General features: G+C 48.4%; 6 protein-coding genes across 6 annotated transcripts; 3 read left to right on the forward strand and 3 right to left on the reverse strand.

Moving 5' to 3' along the window:
* Positions 1 to 281: 281 nt before the first annotated feature.
* Positions 282 to 3,959, forward strand: J4E79_007319 (uncharacterized protein; the record flags this gene model as incomplete). Its single annotated transcript, XM_049356186.1, has 1 exon — positions 282 to 3,959. The coding sequence occupies one exon, from the start codon at positions 282 to 284 to the stop codon at positions 3,957 to 3,959; it is 3,678 nt and encodes a 1,225-aa protein (XP_049209640.1).
* A 434-nt stretch (positions 3,960 to 4,393) lies between these two features.
* Positions 4,394 to 5,794, reverse strand: J4E79_007320 (uncharacterized protein; the record flags this gene model as incomplete). The annotated part of the gene is made up of 1 exon (XM_049356187.1): positions 4,394 to 5,794. The coding sequence occupies one exon, from the start codon at positions 5,792 to 5,794 to the stop codon at positions 4,394 to 4,396; it is 1,401 nt and encodes a 466-aa protein (XP_049209641.1).
* An 855-nt stretch (positions 5,795 to 6,649) lies between these two features.
* On the forward strand, positions 6,650 to 7,594 carry J4E79_007321 (uncharacterized protein; the record flags this gene model as incomplete). The annotated part of the gene is made up of 1 exon (XM_049356188.1): positions 6,650 to 7,594. One exon carries the CDS (start codon positions 6,650 to 6,652, stop codon positions 7,592 to 7,594), a length of 945 nt encoding a protein of 314 aa, XP_049209642.1.
* Positions 7,595 to 7,778: 184 nt separating this feature from the next.
* Positions 7,779 to 8,274, reverse strand: J4E79_007322 (uncharacterized protein; the record flags this gene model as incomplete). The annotated part of the gene is made up of 2 exons (XM_049356189.1): positions 7,779 to 7,887; positions 7,943 to 8,274. The coding sequence occupies 2 exons, from the start codon at positions 8,272 to 8,274 to the stop codon at positions 7,779 to 7,781; spliced, it is 441 nt and encodes a 146-aa protein (XP_049209643.1).
* A 399-nt stretch (positions 8,275 to 8,673) lies between these two features.
* On the forward strand, positions 8,674 to 11,104 carry J4E79_007323 (uncharacterized protein; the record flags this gene model as incomplete). The annotated part of the gene is made up of 2 exons (XM_049356190.1): positions 8,674 to 9,464; positions 9,523 to 11,104. 2 exons carry the CDS (start codon positions 8,674 to 8,676, stop codon positions 11,102 to 11,104), a joined length of 2,373 nt encoding a protein of 790 aa, XP_049209644.1.
* A 106-nt stretch (positions 11,105 to 11,210) lies between these two features.
* Positions 11,211 to 13,546, reverse strand: J4E79_007324 (uncharacterized protein; the record flags this gene model as incomplete). Its single annotated transcript, XM_049356191.1, has 2 exons — positions 11,211 to 13,176; positions 13,231 to 13,546. Coding segments are annotated over 2 exons (2,282 nt in total), but the record flags the coding sequence as incomplete, so codon positions are not given.
* Between the last annotated feature and the right edge of the window lie 4,082 nt (positions 13,547 to 17,628).

Raw genomic sequence — 17,628 nt, forward strand, 5'->3', positions numbered from 1 at the left:
AGCAGAAGCCGCTCACCGCCCTTCTATAACTAAGCAGCGGCAGCTCTGCACTAGGCTACGCGCGCTCCCCTCACTAACACGGCCCACGCGACACGCTTCTCTTTGTTGTCGCAGCCCTCATTGCCCCGCATCACCTGTAGCAGTGCAGTGGAATTACTACCTAGAAGACTGCCATGGGTCAACCAGCACGCCGCACTGCTCGAGCCCGCCATAATATCGACGCCTCGCCCTCCCACTCCTAAGACTGGGCGCGCTTCCATGGCGGAATGCGCCCTCTCGACATGATCGGACACCTCTTCAGCAGCCGCAAAGGCTCCAGCGCCGCCCACGCGCCGCCGCCGACGGTGCTCGACTCGGCGACCGAGGAGAGCCACACGCGCCATCTGCTGTACCCCGAGACCAGCACCCTCTACCACCCCGAGGGCCAGCCCTACCCTCTGCACGCCGCGCCCCTGACGCCCGGCAGCGCCCACGACGGGCCTCTGCCGGAGATCGACCTCGACTACCCGCGCGACTGCCGCATCATCATCGCCCAGGATGAGACGCCCCAAATGCCCAAGGCCATCCTGTTCGACTCCAAGCCCGCCCCGCCGCGCGCCGACCCGCCCACATCGCCCACCTCACCCACCACGACACGCGCGCGCGCAGCGGGCACAGCAGGCCCGACGTTTGGCGGACTGCATGCCCGTCGCTCCTCCCTCGCCACAGAGCCCACGCCGCCGCCGCGCTCGCCCACGGTCGCCGGCTTCACGCGCATACGCACCCGCGGCAGCTCCATCTCCTCCATGCCCAACATCGACGAGCACGCCCAGGTCCAGGCCAAAGCCCAGGCGCGGGCCAAGGAGTCGACCGACCTGGCCAACATCTGCCTCGACTGCATGTTCGGCAACCTGGCCATGAACTACCGCGGCAACTCCAACAAGATCCACATCGTGCCCCTCGACACCAAGCCCGCCGATGCCTCCATCCTGAGCACCAGCGTCCAGGATGCGACAAGCTCCCTGGGCCGTGCTGAGGGCCTCCGCCGCCGAAGCCATCTCGCCAAATCCTTCACTCCCGCCAACCTCCCGACCGACATGCCCCGCGCCGACTCGTCCGAAAGCATACAGAAAGAGCCCAAGCGACGGACCATCTTCATCACACGCTTGTTCTCCGTCACCATGCCGGACGAGGATCACGACGACCGCACGCCCACACCGCAGAGCTCACTGCCGAAAGGCAATGGGTTCCCTTTTCCGTCCACGAACGTCAAGCCAGGTGCCCCGAAGCCGCCATACCCGTCACACGTGCGAAAAAGCCCCATGTACGCCATCACCATCATCCTCCACCTGCCCATATCGAACACGTCGCCGAGCCTGAGACCTTCGTCCCGGAGTGCCAATACTAGGACTCCTGGACACCTTTCGACCTCTGCCCCTGGACAGGAGTCTCTTGGTTCGTCTTTGGACTCGGATCGCCGCGCAGGATGGGCCTTCATTGACTCTAACCTCGGGGTCGAATCACTCTTATCCTCGTCGCTGTGTAGTGACGTCGATGACCGCGTTGATGTTGTAGGACAGCACTGGGATGTCATCATGCGCGCTCTAAGCAGCCTCCAACACGTAGTTCAGGAGCGCATATTGGCTCAGTTCAAGGCGCCGAAATCACCAGATGGCATGGCCACACCTGTAGCCCACCACCAGAGAAACCAGCCTTCACGGACGAGTCTTCGAGACTCCTCTCTGCAGGCCAGTCGACGAGCCCTGCGATTGCAGCCGAACGCCCTCATGATAGACAAAGAGATACGAGACGCAGCAGAGCTGACCGGCAATCGCGTCGTAAGCGGCATGAGAATTCCCCGCGTAATGACAGGTCAAGGCAAGTGGGGCGTGTGGCGCGAGGAGGCCAGATGGCTTGGTCGCTGGGCAGGTCGACGAGAACAGAACTTCTTCTTCTTCAACTTGCTGACTGCTTTCCTCGGTAACCACACTGAATGGCTCAACATCCTGGGCCCCAGGTGGCACCGCAAGCGCCATCGCGAATTGCAAAAAGCGACGGCTGGAGAGAACCTAACCATTCCGAGTCGCACTGTCATTGTTTCCCCAGATAAGATGGCTGCTCGGAGACTCATCTTCCTATTGGCTGCTTTTCTACCACCCAACGCGTCTGCCATGGGCGACAGCACTTACGCGCGCCCTGGCACTTCAGCGTCCCTGCGTGCTTACTCACAGTCGCCTCCGACCAATATGCCGCCCTCAAGACAGCCATCGCTAAGGAGGCAGATAAAGCGAGGACCGAGGGGTAAGCAGAGCATGTCCAATATTCTTCTGCAGCCCCCGAAACCCCAGAGTGTGCATCAACCGTCTACGCAGGCTCTAGACGAAAGTTCCGAATCGGCCCTGATTGAGACGTCAGAGCCTGTACGTCCGCTCGGCCACTCGCGACGTTCCTCTGCACATTCAGTTCGGACCACTCTAATTGTCCCCTCAATGTCGGAAGGCCCGGTCACAACAGGTAGCACTGTGACCACCTCAACAGCCACCCCACAAGATGCGATGCCTGTCGCTCACTTCACCTTCCCTAGAACAAAGTCATCCGGCACCATGCCTGACATGAGACCAGAAAGCAGTGACAGTCTGGCGTCCACCAACTTGATCAGCACCCTACAACGGAGCGGCACAGGCCAGACAAGCCTTGCCAGCAACGATTCCAGCAACACTAGTCGCTGGAGTGGTTTCATGAACTTTTGGAGCGGCCGTCGCTCGTCCTCGACCGACCAAAGTGAGTACTTCCAAACGACAGATGATGGCGTGGGCTTTCGTGGGCAAGAGCGCCCTCGATCGCAGCTTGAGCACATGGTACAAGAACTCTCCATGGACCGTGTCTTCGAGAGCGATGTTGTCGAATCTCCGTTTCCACCTGACTCCGGCGAAAAAGACACTCTCAGTGTTTACTCTAATGGTGGCACTTCCGGTGTCCCTGCATCTGCAGCGCGGCCGATACCCGAGCGTCAGAAGACTTTTGAAAGTCATTTGAAATTGTCAGTCAATGAAAAGGATGGCGTTATCGACGTTGACCTGCCGCTCCCCGACTTCGACTCCCCTTTACAGTCCCCACTGTTGGGAGGATTCGGGTCAGCTTCAAGTCAACCGGGCTCCAGCTTTGGTGAGTCATCGGTTCTGTCGACGCCTCACGGAGAACCAGAACAGCCTGTCAACGTGGCTGGGTGGCTAAGTCAGTTTCATCCTGACTTCGCTGTCCAAGCTATCAAACCATATCGCTACCTTGAACGAGACATCAAGCGGGCAATGAGCGCGGAGCCAACACCTTTGAGTACCGTGACTACACCTAGTCTGGAGTCTGGTCCACTTGAACGCTGGATGGATATCTGTTCTGCTCTAATCGCTGACACGAGTTCCTTCTCGATCAAGCGCATCAGCTTACGACGCCTTGTTAAGCTGATCCCCACACCTACCTACCACTCCTCGGCCATGACGCCAGGCGTTACTGGTTTGGCGCCCGGCCACTCGCGTTACGGCAATCCGTATACTTCAGGCAGCGCTGTTCCAATGATGACTGAAGTCCACCTCGCTGAGAAGTTCGATGAGGAAATCATCATGGACTTCGATTCTACCCTCATAGACGGCGTGGATCGTGTACTGGCACAGTCTGGTGAAGTGACTCGTGTCAACTCTGCCCAGTCATCACGATCAAGCAGCAGAAGGGGTCGGCGCGATACACGAGCGGAGTCAGATGCGGTTCCACACGTCGAAGTACCGCATGTTGACTGTAAGAGCGTGCTGTTCGAAGCGTTGGAGGTTGTCGTCAAAGACGTAGCCACTGAGCGCGGAGGAAGACAGCCTTCCAAGGAAGGTGGTCAGACAAAAACGACAAAGACTACCAAGACCTCTCACCCAAGAACCGAGAACGACTCTTCCCTGAAAGAGGGAATTCGAAGGTGGCTGACAGAGGTCGAATGAGCGCGGCAACAGGGTGCCGACTCTCCTACCATGGCGACTTCAGATTTTGCCATCTCTGTATTATATCCTTTGGAACTTTGCGTTTTGGTCTTTGCTGCGTTTTAGCGGGCGTTGGGATACTCTCACAGCGAGGTTGCGACCTTTGCTTTCGGCATCCAGGGTGGAGTTTTGCTTTGATCCGATGTGCTGCTGAGGGGATACCATCATATCTAGCAGACACAAGGTGTGGAAACCATGATACCATCAATAGACTGATCAAATCTACTATCATTTTTACAATTGGTGCATTTAACAAGCATGAATGCCATGGCATGTGAAAGTAACAGTTGGTGTGATGTAAAGCCATGTGGTGTCTATTCAGATCTTTAGTTGATGACCACCTCCAAACATCAGCCGTCCTCGTGGTGCTGACAAGAAGCGGCTCTCCACGGCTCTCAAATATCGTCTCCAATAACAACATCATAAACACAGTGCACAACTCCAGGTGCGTACATCTTCACTTTCTCCACATGTTCCACCAGCGCCTTCCTTCTCGTTGCGGCGTCCCTCTTGTCCACCAGACTCTGGAATTCCTGTTCTACAACCTTCCGCCTTGTTTCGACATCATTGACGCCCACATTCTCATGCACATGGATCCATCCTCCAAACTGTTTGTCAAGCATCGCAACCGCAACACCCCAGGAGAGCCTGGACGAAGGCAGCAAACCTAAATTGACGTGTTGAACAGGTGGCTTAGGCGATGGAAGTAACGTGAAGTCCGTCTCAGCACTCTCGTTGCTTGTCTGGAAGACGAGAAGATCCGCTTGGTCGAGACAGGAATCGTCTCTCGAGGGACTTTCACAAAGTCGTGCTATATCTGTATCTTTGAGTACTTGGCACGTCCATCCATTCATCTCCGCACCTCTGCGTAGTCCTTCGACACTCCACGGGTTTATCTCCCAACATGCGACTTGCTTGATTCCTGTATCCCGTCTGTCTCCACTCTTTTTGTAGGAGAAAGCGAAGTAGCCGATTCCAGCGTAGAGATCGACGGCTGTTGATGCGACGTTGAGAACATTGACCGAAGGGAGATTCAAGATCCTTGCTTTCTCATTGATATTGCCACGACTGAACATCGTGTAGAGCGGCGCCCAGGTCTGCCAAATACCGTTCTGACGCGCAGTCACCCAGAGGGCGTCGGCGAAGTCTGTTGCTGTTGGTGAGGTTATGGTTTGCAGTGTCGGTGCAGGACCGAAGTTGCCGTATAGAGGTGTGAGATTGGTTGGGCTGCGCAGTATGTTCTCTTCGCCTGTCGTGGTGGATGATGATGTTAATGTTGAAGATGTGGATATCGGTATAGGCGCATTGATGGCGACGTGCGTTGCGCCCACTGATATCGCTATTTCTCGCCACACTGCTTTCATTTCGTCGGAGTCGGCTGGATGGATGGCTGCAAGAGTTCGCCATGGTACGGAAGACAGGGCCTTGTGCGGAAGAAGAAGCAGGGGCTTGTATACTGAATATCCATCCGGGAAAGCTGTGACAAGTGCTTCGACCGTGTGTGTGGATGGTACAGATGCGAGATCCAGGAGAGAGGTGAGCGCGGTTCGCAAAGCCTTATGAAGGGGACTTTGGTGAGTCGCACGCGGCGATGCTGCCATGCTTGGGACGTGGTGTGAGATGGATATTACTGTGGAAATCTCGCCCAGTGCGAGATCTTCTGTTATCTTATACAACAAACCCTCCACATCCGGGATGTCGTCCGAGCCGTTCCTTTGTGCAGGGTACAGAATGGTCGTGGGAATCCGCATCCGCTGTTGTTCGGGTTCCTTAACTTGGTCAAGTTCCGCATTCATGGTAGAAGGGTCAACATATCCTCCTCTAACCACATCGAACTGCAGGGCTGGGAACCTGACATGATTGTCGCGATCACCAGGAGCCTCGGCCGCCAGGCTCGAGGTCTCATTCTCAACTACCTGGCTTCCACGCTGAGTTCTGTCTTCCAAAGATGACTGGTCGACATATTCGCCGCGGGTCGCGTCGAAGTGGAGCCTCGGGAAGCGTGACTGCTGTGTAAGGTTTGGTGGTGCATGTGAGGCTTCCGCTGGTGATGCCGCAGTGTCTGCTTCAGGTGGAGATGACCTCGATAGATCAGCACTCTGTGTCGGACCAGTCGAATTCCCGACTGCACTTGATACTCTTTCGCTATCCAAGTCAGGCACGATCTTGCTGTTCCGGTCAAACTGTCCGGCCCGTTCTAGGGCTGATTTCACAGTCTTGACATGCTGTTTAGGTACAACAAGGACGATCCTGGAAGTTGAGGTCTCCATTCTTCCTAAAAGTTAAGATGAGTGTTGACGTCGAGTTTGTGTTTTGGGGAACATTGGAGAAACTCGATGCAACATGATGGATTTGTGCACTTGCTAGCTTCAGGCAACACCATACGAACACGAGATGCTTGGAAACTTTGACAGCTGACAATTGTATTGCATCGTAACTGCCAAATCTGCCGGATCGTCTGCGAAGTCCATCTCGTCTGTCCTTGGAAAGAACGTCTGGAGACACGGACGAAGCTCGACATGGTTGTTGCTGTTTCGAGACCCCGCCCCCACTCAAGCTCGTGTGGGTAAGCGTATGACGCAGCTCACAAACACCCAGCTGGCGCAGCACTTGCACTTGCGTACACAACATCCACCACTCAATCGCCCACAATGTCACTCACGAACCTCGATCTCATACATCAATGCGACGGCTTCCCGTATCCGGACGTCAACTCGGAAACATACATCGCGTCCATCAATACGTATTACCAATTGCGCGTCTCGGGCTACAACTATGCGCTGGGTTATATGCTCCCCTCCGTTGTCGAGGTTTTCCGCGGAGTACCCGGCTGGGAAATCGACGACGATGCTCGCATCCTCCATCTTACAGCCGGATCCAACGCAGACGAGCGGTCGAAAGCGGTAGAAACGACACTGTTGGCTATGCGACAGACAGGTCACTTCAAAGTGTTGGACAAGTGGCGGAACGAGCTGTATGCTGTGTATGGGCTGGGGAAGGAGCTGTTGTTCAACGTGGAAAGGAGTGCTAGTTGCCTGTTCGGCGTGGTCACCTACGGTGTGCATCTTACGGCATTCACGAGGAAAGACGGGGAACTAAAGATTTGGACGCCGAGACGGGCGCGGACAAAGCAGACGTATGGAGGCATGCTGGATAACGCTGTTGCAGGTGGCATCGCATCAGGTGAGTCGCCGTTCGAGAGTCTTGTCAGGGAGTGTGGAGAGGAAGCTTCGCTCGACGAAGAGTTCGTTCGGGCGAATGCAAAGGCGTGCGGCACAGTCACATACTGGTACATTCGAGACGAAAGGGCAGGAGGAGAGACGAACCTGATGCAGCCCGAAGTTCAATATGTCTACGATCTCGAGCTTCCCGAAGACACAATCCCGAAGCCAGGCGATGACGAGGTCGAAGAGTTTTACCTGTGGAGTGTGGAGGAAGTGCAAGAAGGGATGAAGAAAGGCGAATTCAAGCCGAACTGCGCGCTGGTTGTGCTCGACTTTCTGGTCCGCCACGGCATTCTGACGACGGAGAACGAGCGCGACTACATTGAGATTGTGAGTCGACTGCACAGGAAGCTGGAGTTCCCTACACTGTGAGAAGGAGAAGGAAAACGTGATATTCCCGCGCAAGAGAGGCGGGTGAATCTATCGAGTCCTTTGGGGGTATCCAGACGCCGTGCCGAAACTTTTAGACCAGATGATACCAATACCAACACAATGCTACCAAACGCCTATTTATGCTTGCTTCCCTTGGATCGTGGTGGAGGCGAAGACACTAGTACTATGAGTGCTTGATGAGCATGTAAATGTCGTCGATCTTGAGCCCGCTGAGCTTCCGGTGAGGACCCTCCATGTACAACAGCAGCCCCCCGAAGCTGGCGAAATACTTTCTGTGTTGCCGTCAGCACCCGGTGCGAGCAGAACTCCCGCGCGAGCTTCACTCACATGATGTCGCCGTCACCACCCTCCATGCGGTAGTTCTTCCCATAGCACACGTAGTCGTACATGTCGGCCAGTGTTGTAACACCCTGCTTGCCGACGCTCCTCCACATGGAGTCGTTGTCGCCCTTGGCACTACCGTCCAACGCCAGTGTCGTTGCCAGAACCAGGCTCAAGGTCTGGCCAGCTTCGACCGGGAAAAGTTCGTGGTTTATGTCGAGCGACATGGTGATTTGGCTGTCGGTGGAGGTGCCAAAGATGCGGGAGACGCGGTCGTATTTCTCATTGTTGATGGAGGTGACGGTGAATGTCTCTTCGAAGACCTGGGCGTCGGCCATGGTGGGAATGCGCGTGGGGTCGGCGCGTGGGTGAGTGTGCGGCGGGTGATGGTGTTGCGACAGTTGGTTCGCGCAGGCAGAAAGTCGTCGGAGCGCGAAAAGCGACGCGTGTCTTGGCGGCGCCGCACTTCCGCACCCTCTCCGCATCGCTGCTACGCGCGCCGCTTGCCAGCCTCACTATCGCGCCTTCCACGACTGTGCTCTCACATTCGCAATCCTCCCACACATGGCTCTGCACCTCCATGCGCCTCACCACATCACTCACCCAGTCACTCGCTCACTCACGTGAACAGTCAGTTGCCTCAGCGCGCAACTCACTCCTTGGGTACAACTGCTGCGCCCCAGCCTGCCCTCGCTCCTCTGTCCCCTCTTCTCTTCCCACTCCACTGTCTCTCACCCATGAGCTACGATCGCTACTTGATGAATCTCTTCAGCCTGCACGACCTTGACTATCTCTCGCCCGATATGCCCGACTTTGCTTCAAGTCGTGACTGTAGCCCTGTCGCTTCCGATGCACTCAACCAGCCCAAGTCCAAAGCTGCCGCGAGCCAGAGCAGCATGCTTCTCAAACTCCCCGACGACATATTCAAGTGTGTCATGGATTATCTCGATCGCGACGCTGCTTGGAGCTTGAAGAGGCTTTGTAAAGGCATGGCAAGCAGCGTCACCGTCAATCAGCTCCTCTACAAATACCCCATACAACTCAACGATGTGCGCGACATCAGACTAGGCGACTGGAAGTACAGAGGCCTGGGTAACATACGGTGGATAAGCTTCCAGGAGAGCATCACGGATGAGAACCGCCGACACGTACACAAGTTGGCAATGTCACATTGGGCGAGTATAGACGACTTCAAGTGGATAGAAGGAAACCTACCATGCCTGACGAGCTTAGACATCTCTGCCATTAAAGACTTCGTATGGACTCCGGAAGAGACGTGGACGTGGAGCATGCTGGCTGCTGCTTGCCCCAAGCTGTTCGGCCGCCTCGAAGAGCTCGAGGTTGCCAATTGGGCTGACTACACTGCGCACTCTCGGATTGAGTACAGCTACTCATACAACGACTATCGCTTCAAGCAGGGCTTCCGCATGTCCAGAAGGCACAAGAGCGGTTCTGTCGCCAGCATCATCTTTCCAATCTGCAGCAAGCTGAAGACGCTCGCGATACGAGAGCGCTACTCAGGCTTCCAGTAAGTTTTGTCCACCATGAGTCCTCACCAACGCTCATAGTACTGACATCCAGCCTAGCACATGGAACGAATGGGAAGTCCACCAGCGCGTCTGCTGTCTTGTGGATGGTGTGCAGAAGCATTGCCCAGACAGCATGACGAAGCTGAGGATACACGATTACGCCCCCTACCGATCCCTTTTCTCTACCGATGCCACAGCCTGGTCGCGAATAAAAGACGTCGAAATCGGCTTATACTCATGGATGGAGGACCGTCGCGATCGCGATGTAATTGGTCCCATACCGTATCGAATAACTCAAGGGCATCACCATCGTGATGAGGAAGAGGCATTCGATGACAAGACCTTCGAAGACTGCGGACGCGATCACATGGAGCTGGGCAATCATGTTGTGCAGGGCGTAGGAGCTTCATTCGAGGACCTGCTGCAGAGCCTCCAAACCATCTCCAAGAAGTATCCAAACATCAACATCAAGCCCATACACGGTCTTAAAAACATCGTCCTTCACCCATTTCATCTCATCAATGTAACGCAGCGCCGACATCACTTTGGCCAGACTACGCAGCAGAACAACGACCAAGCGATGAGTGACCCTAGCTCCAAGCCAGAGGTCCAGGAAGCGCTGCGGTGGATAGCTGAGAAGTGTAACTGGAAGCCCGTATTCACTTGGGACAGCCTCATGTCCGATGTCTTTCCAGCCAATCTCGAGCCCAACCGGACACTGCTTCCGAAACAAGATATTCTGTCTCGTATACAGACTATGGTATCCACCTTACGAAGCTTCGGTATCCCTATCCGTATTTCCATTGGCGAACGCACAAACATGTCTCCCGCGTCCGGTATTGACGGCAACCTATATTTCGGCGACTACAAAACCTTTGTTGGGGAAAACGCAGACAAGCGTGAGCTGTTGCTTCCGACCCAAGCCGTCTTCAGTCTTACGCCCATCGCCGCCATGGTTGATGAACTCAGTATCCAATACCCCGCCGACGTTCCTGGTGTCTCTGGCTGGCTGCGTACAGCGAAGCGCCCTACACCCGCTGAGGTAGCCCTCATGAAACGCGAGATGATTGGCTGGAGGCGCTTCTGGGCTCGCTACGCTTCCCAGTTCAAGAACCTGAAGAAGTTGACCATTAATGTACCGAACGACATCTACGAAGACTGGGGTAAAAGTGAGCTCGTTAAGTTACTAGCCGACGAACGGTGGCAGATGCTTGAGGTGGAGGACAAGCAAGATAACAGCATCTTCGGGAGCTACTTTCCGTTCAGCAGTAGTAGCTCATCGTCTGCTCTACGACACAACCTTTCGCGTCGGCGTACAAGAGCCAAGTTTGTTCAGCGGGTCTTCTTCAGGCTTGACAATGGACCGTTGGACCTCGAGTGTCTACCTGCGGGATTGAGCGAGAAGCAGAGAGAGGAAAGGGAGATCACTGACGCCGAGATTGCAGACAAAGAGGCCTTGCCGCATCGCTTCTGGCATAAGAGCGATGACGTAGACGAGGAAAAGGGCGAGAAACGCAAGCGAGACCCTACCGAGGATGGCGGTAGCAAAGAGGATACGGAGAAACGACGAAAGGCCGATCACGAGGCTGGCGCAAGAGCCATTCAGTATATTCAACTTCTAGCAACTACAACAGAGTAGCAATTGTATTAGTAGTCTAGCATACAAAGTATGTAGTAACCATCCATGATGATACACAGATGTCTCGCATATATGGATCTCTGCTTATCTATCTTACAAAAAGACACTACACGGAGATTGTTGTGTTTGCTCGTACGTCCTTCGAGCTAAATCCTGACAAGAGAGTAATCTGCCCTCTCGGAATAACCCACTCTTTTTCTTGAACATGCCAGTAGCTCAGGTCCCTTCTCAAGAGTTCAAACGTCGCCTGTTTTGTCTCGCCTTTGCGGAGATGTAGTTTGTTGAATCCCCTCAATACCTTTACAGGTGTGCCTGGGGGCGTCGTGTCCTGGGGCAGTGACACGTAAAGTTGCGGGACAGTGGAACCTGCTCGGTCACCTGTATTAGTGACGTTGACTGTCACTACGGCTACGTTGGTCCACAGATCGACCATCCCTCCTGGTGCTATACCCATGGACTTGTTGACATGTTGGTTCAACGGGCCAGCAGTGAGTTGCACGTTCAGGCTCGGTGTCATGTCGAATTCGGTATATGAAAGCCCATAACCGAACTCGTAAAGGGGTTCCTTGCCGGAACTGGCGTCGAAGTACCGGTAATCGATCATCTGACCCTCTACAAAGTCTTCCGTCCACGCGCCAGGATCTGTTGTGTTCTCAGGTAAAACTAGAATCGGAGGACCGGCGTCTGCATCGTCCTTGGGAATGGAGTAGGGCAACCGGCCTGAGGGCTCAATGGTACCCCAAAGGACGTCGGTAATGGAGTTTCCAATCTCTTCTCCTGGATAGTGTGCAGCCAAGATGGCCGTCACGTTCTCGTTGTCCGCCCATGGCATCAGGACTACGCCCGGACCATGTGTCACCACGATAGTGTTTGGGCATAGCCTTGCTGTGCTTTCAACAGCCATCGTAGCATTCCACTGGAGGTTCAGATCCGGTCTATCGGCGCCTTCGGTCGCCCAGGCCTTCAGGAATAACAAACAGACTTGGGGTGTTGGATAAATGGTCGTAAATCGCCCCGCCGCAATCTCATTGTTGTCGAACAGCAGTTGCACTCGGCCACCAAGAGCTTTCACTTTGGTCCGAATGGCCTCGAGCGGGCTCACAAGATTTGTGTGTCGCACAGAGCCAGATCCGCCACCAATGTCAAAGGCGCCTATCTCGTAGCCCTCTGGAGCGTCTTCGCCACTTGCAGGCACGTACGCTGATCCAATGGTTGGATCTGGGAGGCCGTTCCCAAAGAGAGCGAAGCTAGTCTGGTTTGTCAACGGCAGTGTTCCATTGACGTTTTTTAGCAACACTGTGCCGGCTGCGCCCAGCTCGCGAATGCCGCGCGCATGATCGGCGCGAACGTCTATAGCTGGGACCTCAGTGAACATTCCTGCCATTGAAGGTACCTGGACATGTCCAAGCTGAGTAACAAAGAGGACGGGCCCCGTCGCAGGATCAATCATCGGAAAGTCCTTGTCTTGATGAAGTCGGAAATAGGGCGTCATAACTCTTCTTGCCATGTCTTCGAGGCGTTCTTCCGATACTTTGTTCGCCTGAACTGCCTCAAGGAGCTTGTCGCCAAAGTAGCATGGGAAACCGGCTGCAGTGACGTTTCCGGGCATTTCCATGTCTAGGCCTCCTTCCGCGAAATCCACTGTGGCATGCGTCGCGCCAAAATCAGACACAACGTATCCAGGAAAGGCTAGTTCGTCCTTGAGAATCGTGTTCAGAACTTCCGAGCTGGCACAGGAGTATGTCTGGTTGAAGCGACTGTAGGCGCACATGACTGATGCTGTTCCAGCCCGGACGGCATTGGCGAATGGCCAGAGGTAGAGTTCATGGAGTGTCCGGTCGTCGATGTTTGCAGATATCGCTTCAATAACTGTTCCGTCATCCTTGGTACTGGGGTTGCGCTGGGTTTCTTGCTCGTTCCCAATGTAGTGCTTTGAGCTTGTCTGGACACCAGTTGCTTCGATACCAGTAACAGACTCATTCATGGCGACACCAGCAAGATATGGATCCGGGCCAAAGCCTTCCCAGCCGCGACCGCCTCGAGGGTGGCGGCCCATCGGTCCAGTACTAGGTCTGCGTCGATGTGAGTCTAGGATCTGAGAATGTAGAGCCGAGAGATTGACATACCCTAACAAAACGTGAACGCCTTTCATTCTGAACTCTTCTCCAAGTGCGAATCCTCGTTCATACATGAGACGTCTATCCCACGTCGCCGCCACCGTGATCCCAGACGCAAACACACTCACGCTATCTTGTCGATTGACACCGTTCGGGCCGTCGGACATGCATAGACCGGTGTAATTGAGGCGTTCGATGGCTGCGAGTGTGCCTACACAAGGTAGAATCGGACCGCTACCATAACTCCCGGTCACAAGGCCAATCTTCTCCGACATAGTGAGCTGAGACACAAAGCTCTTGGCCTTCTCTGATGCTTCATCCCAAGCTGTACATTTGCCACCGGTTAGCCAGTCATGTTGGATAGTCGGCTTAAAGCAGCTTACAAAGTGGGGTGATGAGAGGCGAATCAACAGCTGATACAAGCCTGATGGCTGTGATGAGACACACGACGCTTGGGGCGGTTGCGAAGTGCATGTTTGATGCTAGCCCTGAAATTATCGCAAGGCTGGAAAAGGCGCTCGATGAATCTGAATATCACTAGAGATCCGTCGGTTCAGGCCGCCTTGTTGGCTTATATACCCATGGCTGCGAGTAGAGGCCGCGTACTTTCGCAGCTTTGGCCTTCATCCAAATGCGTTGGTGGCGGAGAAACTCGGTAGCCTTCGACCTAATAACATCGACCTAGCTCTCTAGGTATCCCGACTCCGATGCAAAGTACAGAACGACTCAGAAGCCTGTGTAGTATTTCCCGTGGGGCGGTCCGATGCAACCAAGCCCCCAAGTCGTGACTCGTGTGCGCGTATATCGACCTATACGAGAATACGACGTATCGAGGGTTCTCGTTCAGGCACTAGGTACCAGAGGCGAGACGTTTTTGCTTTACGATGTCTTGCACACAAACCGGCCGTGCCGAAACATCGTCTTAAGCCTGATTGTAGCCTGTATGTAATTAGACCGTGCCAGACGTCGATGCTGCGATTGCGCAACTGAGATTGTGCAGAGGTTGCGCTGGGCTCCGCTGAATACGTCGTATAGGTGAGAGGATGTCTAGCGGACCGCTGAAGTTGCTTTCGCCCAGTCGGGGCGCGCCTGACGCTCTGGCCATGACGTCGCAAATATATGAGCATTCTTGCTGCTTCGTGCAGACGGAGCGGCCGAGATCTCGTCCGACTCTGAACCGCGATAGGATGACAAGAGTGTCAAGACGACCTGGAGAAGCAGACGTCCTGTGGATCTAATAACACCGCCAAGAGCGATGCGATCCCGCTGCAGAAGCTAGACACACTACTACAGTCTCCCTCCCGGTTCGGGTGCAAATACGACAGAGAGTGGACCTTTTTCCGGCTAATAGAGAAGTAGAACAAGAACCTTAGCAAGGAATAAAACCCTCTAAACAAGAGCTTATTTGCTTAATAATCTTCTTTACTAGAGTATTAACTAATTAGATCTTATAATTTAGCTTAAAACTTGTATTTGTACTCGAACTAGAGAGGAGACTGTAGATACAATGCTCTGTCTAGGCGCTACAGACGTTACTAAAGTGCTGTACTAGGTTAATATTAAATATTACTATTAACCTTATAGATAGAAAGCGTAGATATATTAACTAGTATCTAATTTAGGTACCTTAAGCCTAAATTAGAGCTATCTTTATAGTAAAAAGATATTAAAAGATACTAAAAAGTTTTTAAAGTTTTTAAGCTAAACTCTTTAGAGCTACTATATAATTTAAATTTTAATTTAGATATTACTAAAATAATATTATTTTTTCTAGTTTTAGCTTTATAATTAGACTAAAGGTTTATAAACTAATTTAATATTTAACTATATAGCTACTATAGCTTTATAATTATAGTTTTAGATATATAGAAGTAGTAGTATTTACTTATTACTTAGTACTTAGTACTTAGTATTTATTTTTTATCTATTATATTATTATAATATAAGTATAACTCTAATAATAATAATAATAATAATAATAATAATAATAATAATAATAATAACTATAATAATAATAATAATAATAATAATAATAATAATAATAATAATAATAATAATAATTATAATAATAATAATAATAATAATAATAATAATAATAATAATAATAATAATAATAATAATAATAATAATAATAATAATAACAATAATAATAATATCTTATCTTTTTATTTTTCTTTCTAATATACCTTACTAGTTAACTTACTTATTTAAGTCTAATACCTACGCCTAACTTTTAGCTTTTATTTACTTATTAATATATTTTTCTATTTTATAATCTACTACGTATCTTTTAAAGTACGCACTTTTATTAGTTAATTTAATTTATTTATAAAATAGCTTATAAAAAATACTATATTATTTTTAAAAAAGTAGAAAGATAGCTAAACTACCTAAGCTATATACTAGTATAAATATTATTAGCTATTTAATTAAAAAACTCTTACTTCTAGTTTAAAAAATTCTAAAGCTTACTATTAATAATAAGCTTTATAAGTATAGTATATAAATCTTTTTTTTTTATTTAAAAATTTACTAGTTCTATATACTCTTAACTAATAGAAAGTAGAATACTAGCTACTTTTTATAATTTATAGAATATATAGTAGCTTATTACTAGTAATATAGTCTAGAATAAATTTAAAAGCTTTTTTATAGTACTAAAGTTAAAAAAAAAGTATAAGCTTATTATAAAGTCTAAAGTTAAGAAAAGATTTAGTTAGCTAAGTTAATAGTAGATATATATTATCTTATATAAACTTCTATAAAACAAAGTAGTAAGTGTACTTATAGTAGCTATAAGTAGAATAAAAAGTGTAAGTATAGTAAGTATAAGTTAAGTAGCTAGAACGTAGTAGAAATTCTAAATTAATTTAAGTTATATATTAAAGCGTAGTAGCTAAAAAGTAAAAAGAGAAGAAAAATCTAATAAAGATTATAGCTAAAAAAAGTGTAGTTTTAAAAGTATAGTAGTAAAAAGCGTACTTTAAACAAACTTTATTTAGTAAAAAAAAATATATTCTTAGATATTTTCTATTTAAAGATATTCTATCTAAAGTCTAGAGTAAAATAAAATAATATAAGTAATTTCTATAAAGTATCTAAAAAGCCTAAGTAAGTAAAGTATATACTACTATAAATATATATATATATATATATATATATAAGCGCTAATTAAGTATAAAAAGGTTTAAGCTTTTATAAGTAGTAGATCTTATAAATCTAAATAGAGTAACTATTATAAAAAGAAAAAGTATAAAACTAGTAAATACTAAAAGAATAAGTTTACTATTAAATATATTACTTATAAGAATTCTTTAAGAAGTTTATTAAAAATATAAAAATATTACGTATATATATATATATAGAATATAAAAGTAAGTAAGTACTAATAGTATATTAAGAAATATAATTTTATTATAGATATAAAGCTATAAAAGTTACATAAGCTAGTATAGTATATATTAAAATAACTTAACTTAAAATATAAAAGCTAGAGTAAAATTAAAAAGAAAATAATATTAAGTTATAAGGCGTAGATAAAGTTTATAAAAGATTTAAATAGCTTAGTATTATACTTAAGTATATAAGCGCTAAAGCGCGTAGTATATTATATTAGTTAAGTACTATATTAGTATAGGTATTTATATAGTAAGGTAATTATCTATATTAAGAGTAATAATATTATAATATTACTAGTAATAGTATTTCTATAAAAGTAGCTTAATATAAAGCTATATCTAGTATATTAATATAAATATATATATTATATAATATAATATATATAGTATAGAGTAATTTTATATTACGTAGTATATAAAGTAGTGCGTAAAGTAGATATAAAGTAAGTATATAGTAGGTAAATATAAGTATAAGTATATTATTAAAGTACTAGCTAGATAGCTATTAAAAGTAGTAAGTGCCTAAGACATTATATAGCCTTTATAGACTTAAAAGCTATAATAAGTAAGTATATATAAGTATATTATTCTAACTTAGACTAGAGAGTCTAGATTAAAAGCCTAAACCTCTATAAGAAAGTTAAGAAAACGCCTCTAAGTATTAATTATAGTAGTTTTTCTTTTTTTCTTTCTTAGTTTATTAAATACTTTATTAGTAGTTCTAATAAATATTATAAGTTATATAGAACTATAGTAGATCTAGAAAGTAGCGTAAGATAGATAAATATCTCTGTTTAAAAATTCTTATTTACTTAGTAAGCTATTATATACTATTACTCTATAACTTATTATAAAGATTATAATAACTTAGTTATTATTATCTTTTATTATTATTAAGCTTTGTTAAGATTGCACTTATTATTATTTCTTAACAAATTAGAAAAATTCTTAGTAAATCTAATTGCTTACGTAATTAAGATTTTAGTAGCTAGTTTTAATCTACTATACT

Source organism: Alternaria viburni, assembly GCF_023758015.1.
Source record: "Alternaria viburni strain BMP 2772 chromosome Unknown scaffold_15, whole genome shotgun sequence".
NCBI classification, from domain to species: Eukaryota; Fungi; Ascomycota; class Dothideomycetes; order Pleosporales; family Pleosporaceae; genus Alternaria; species Alternaria viburni.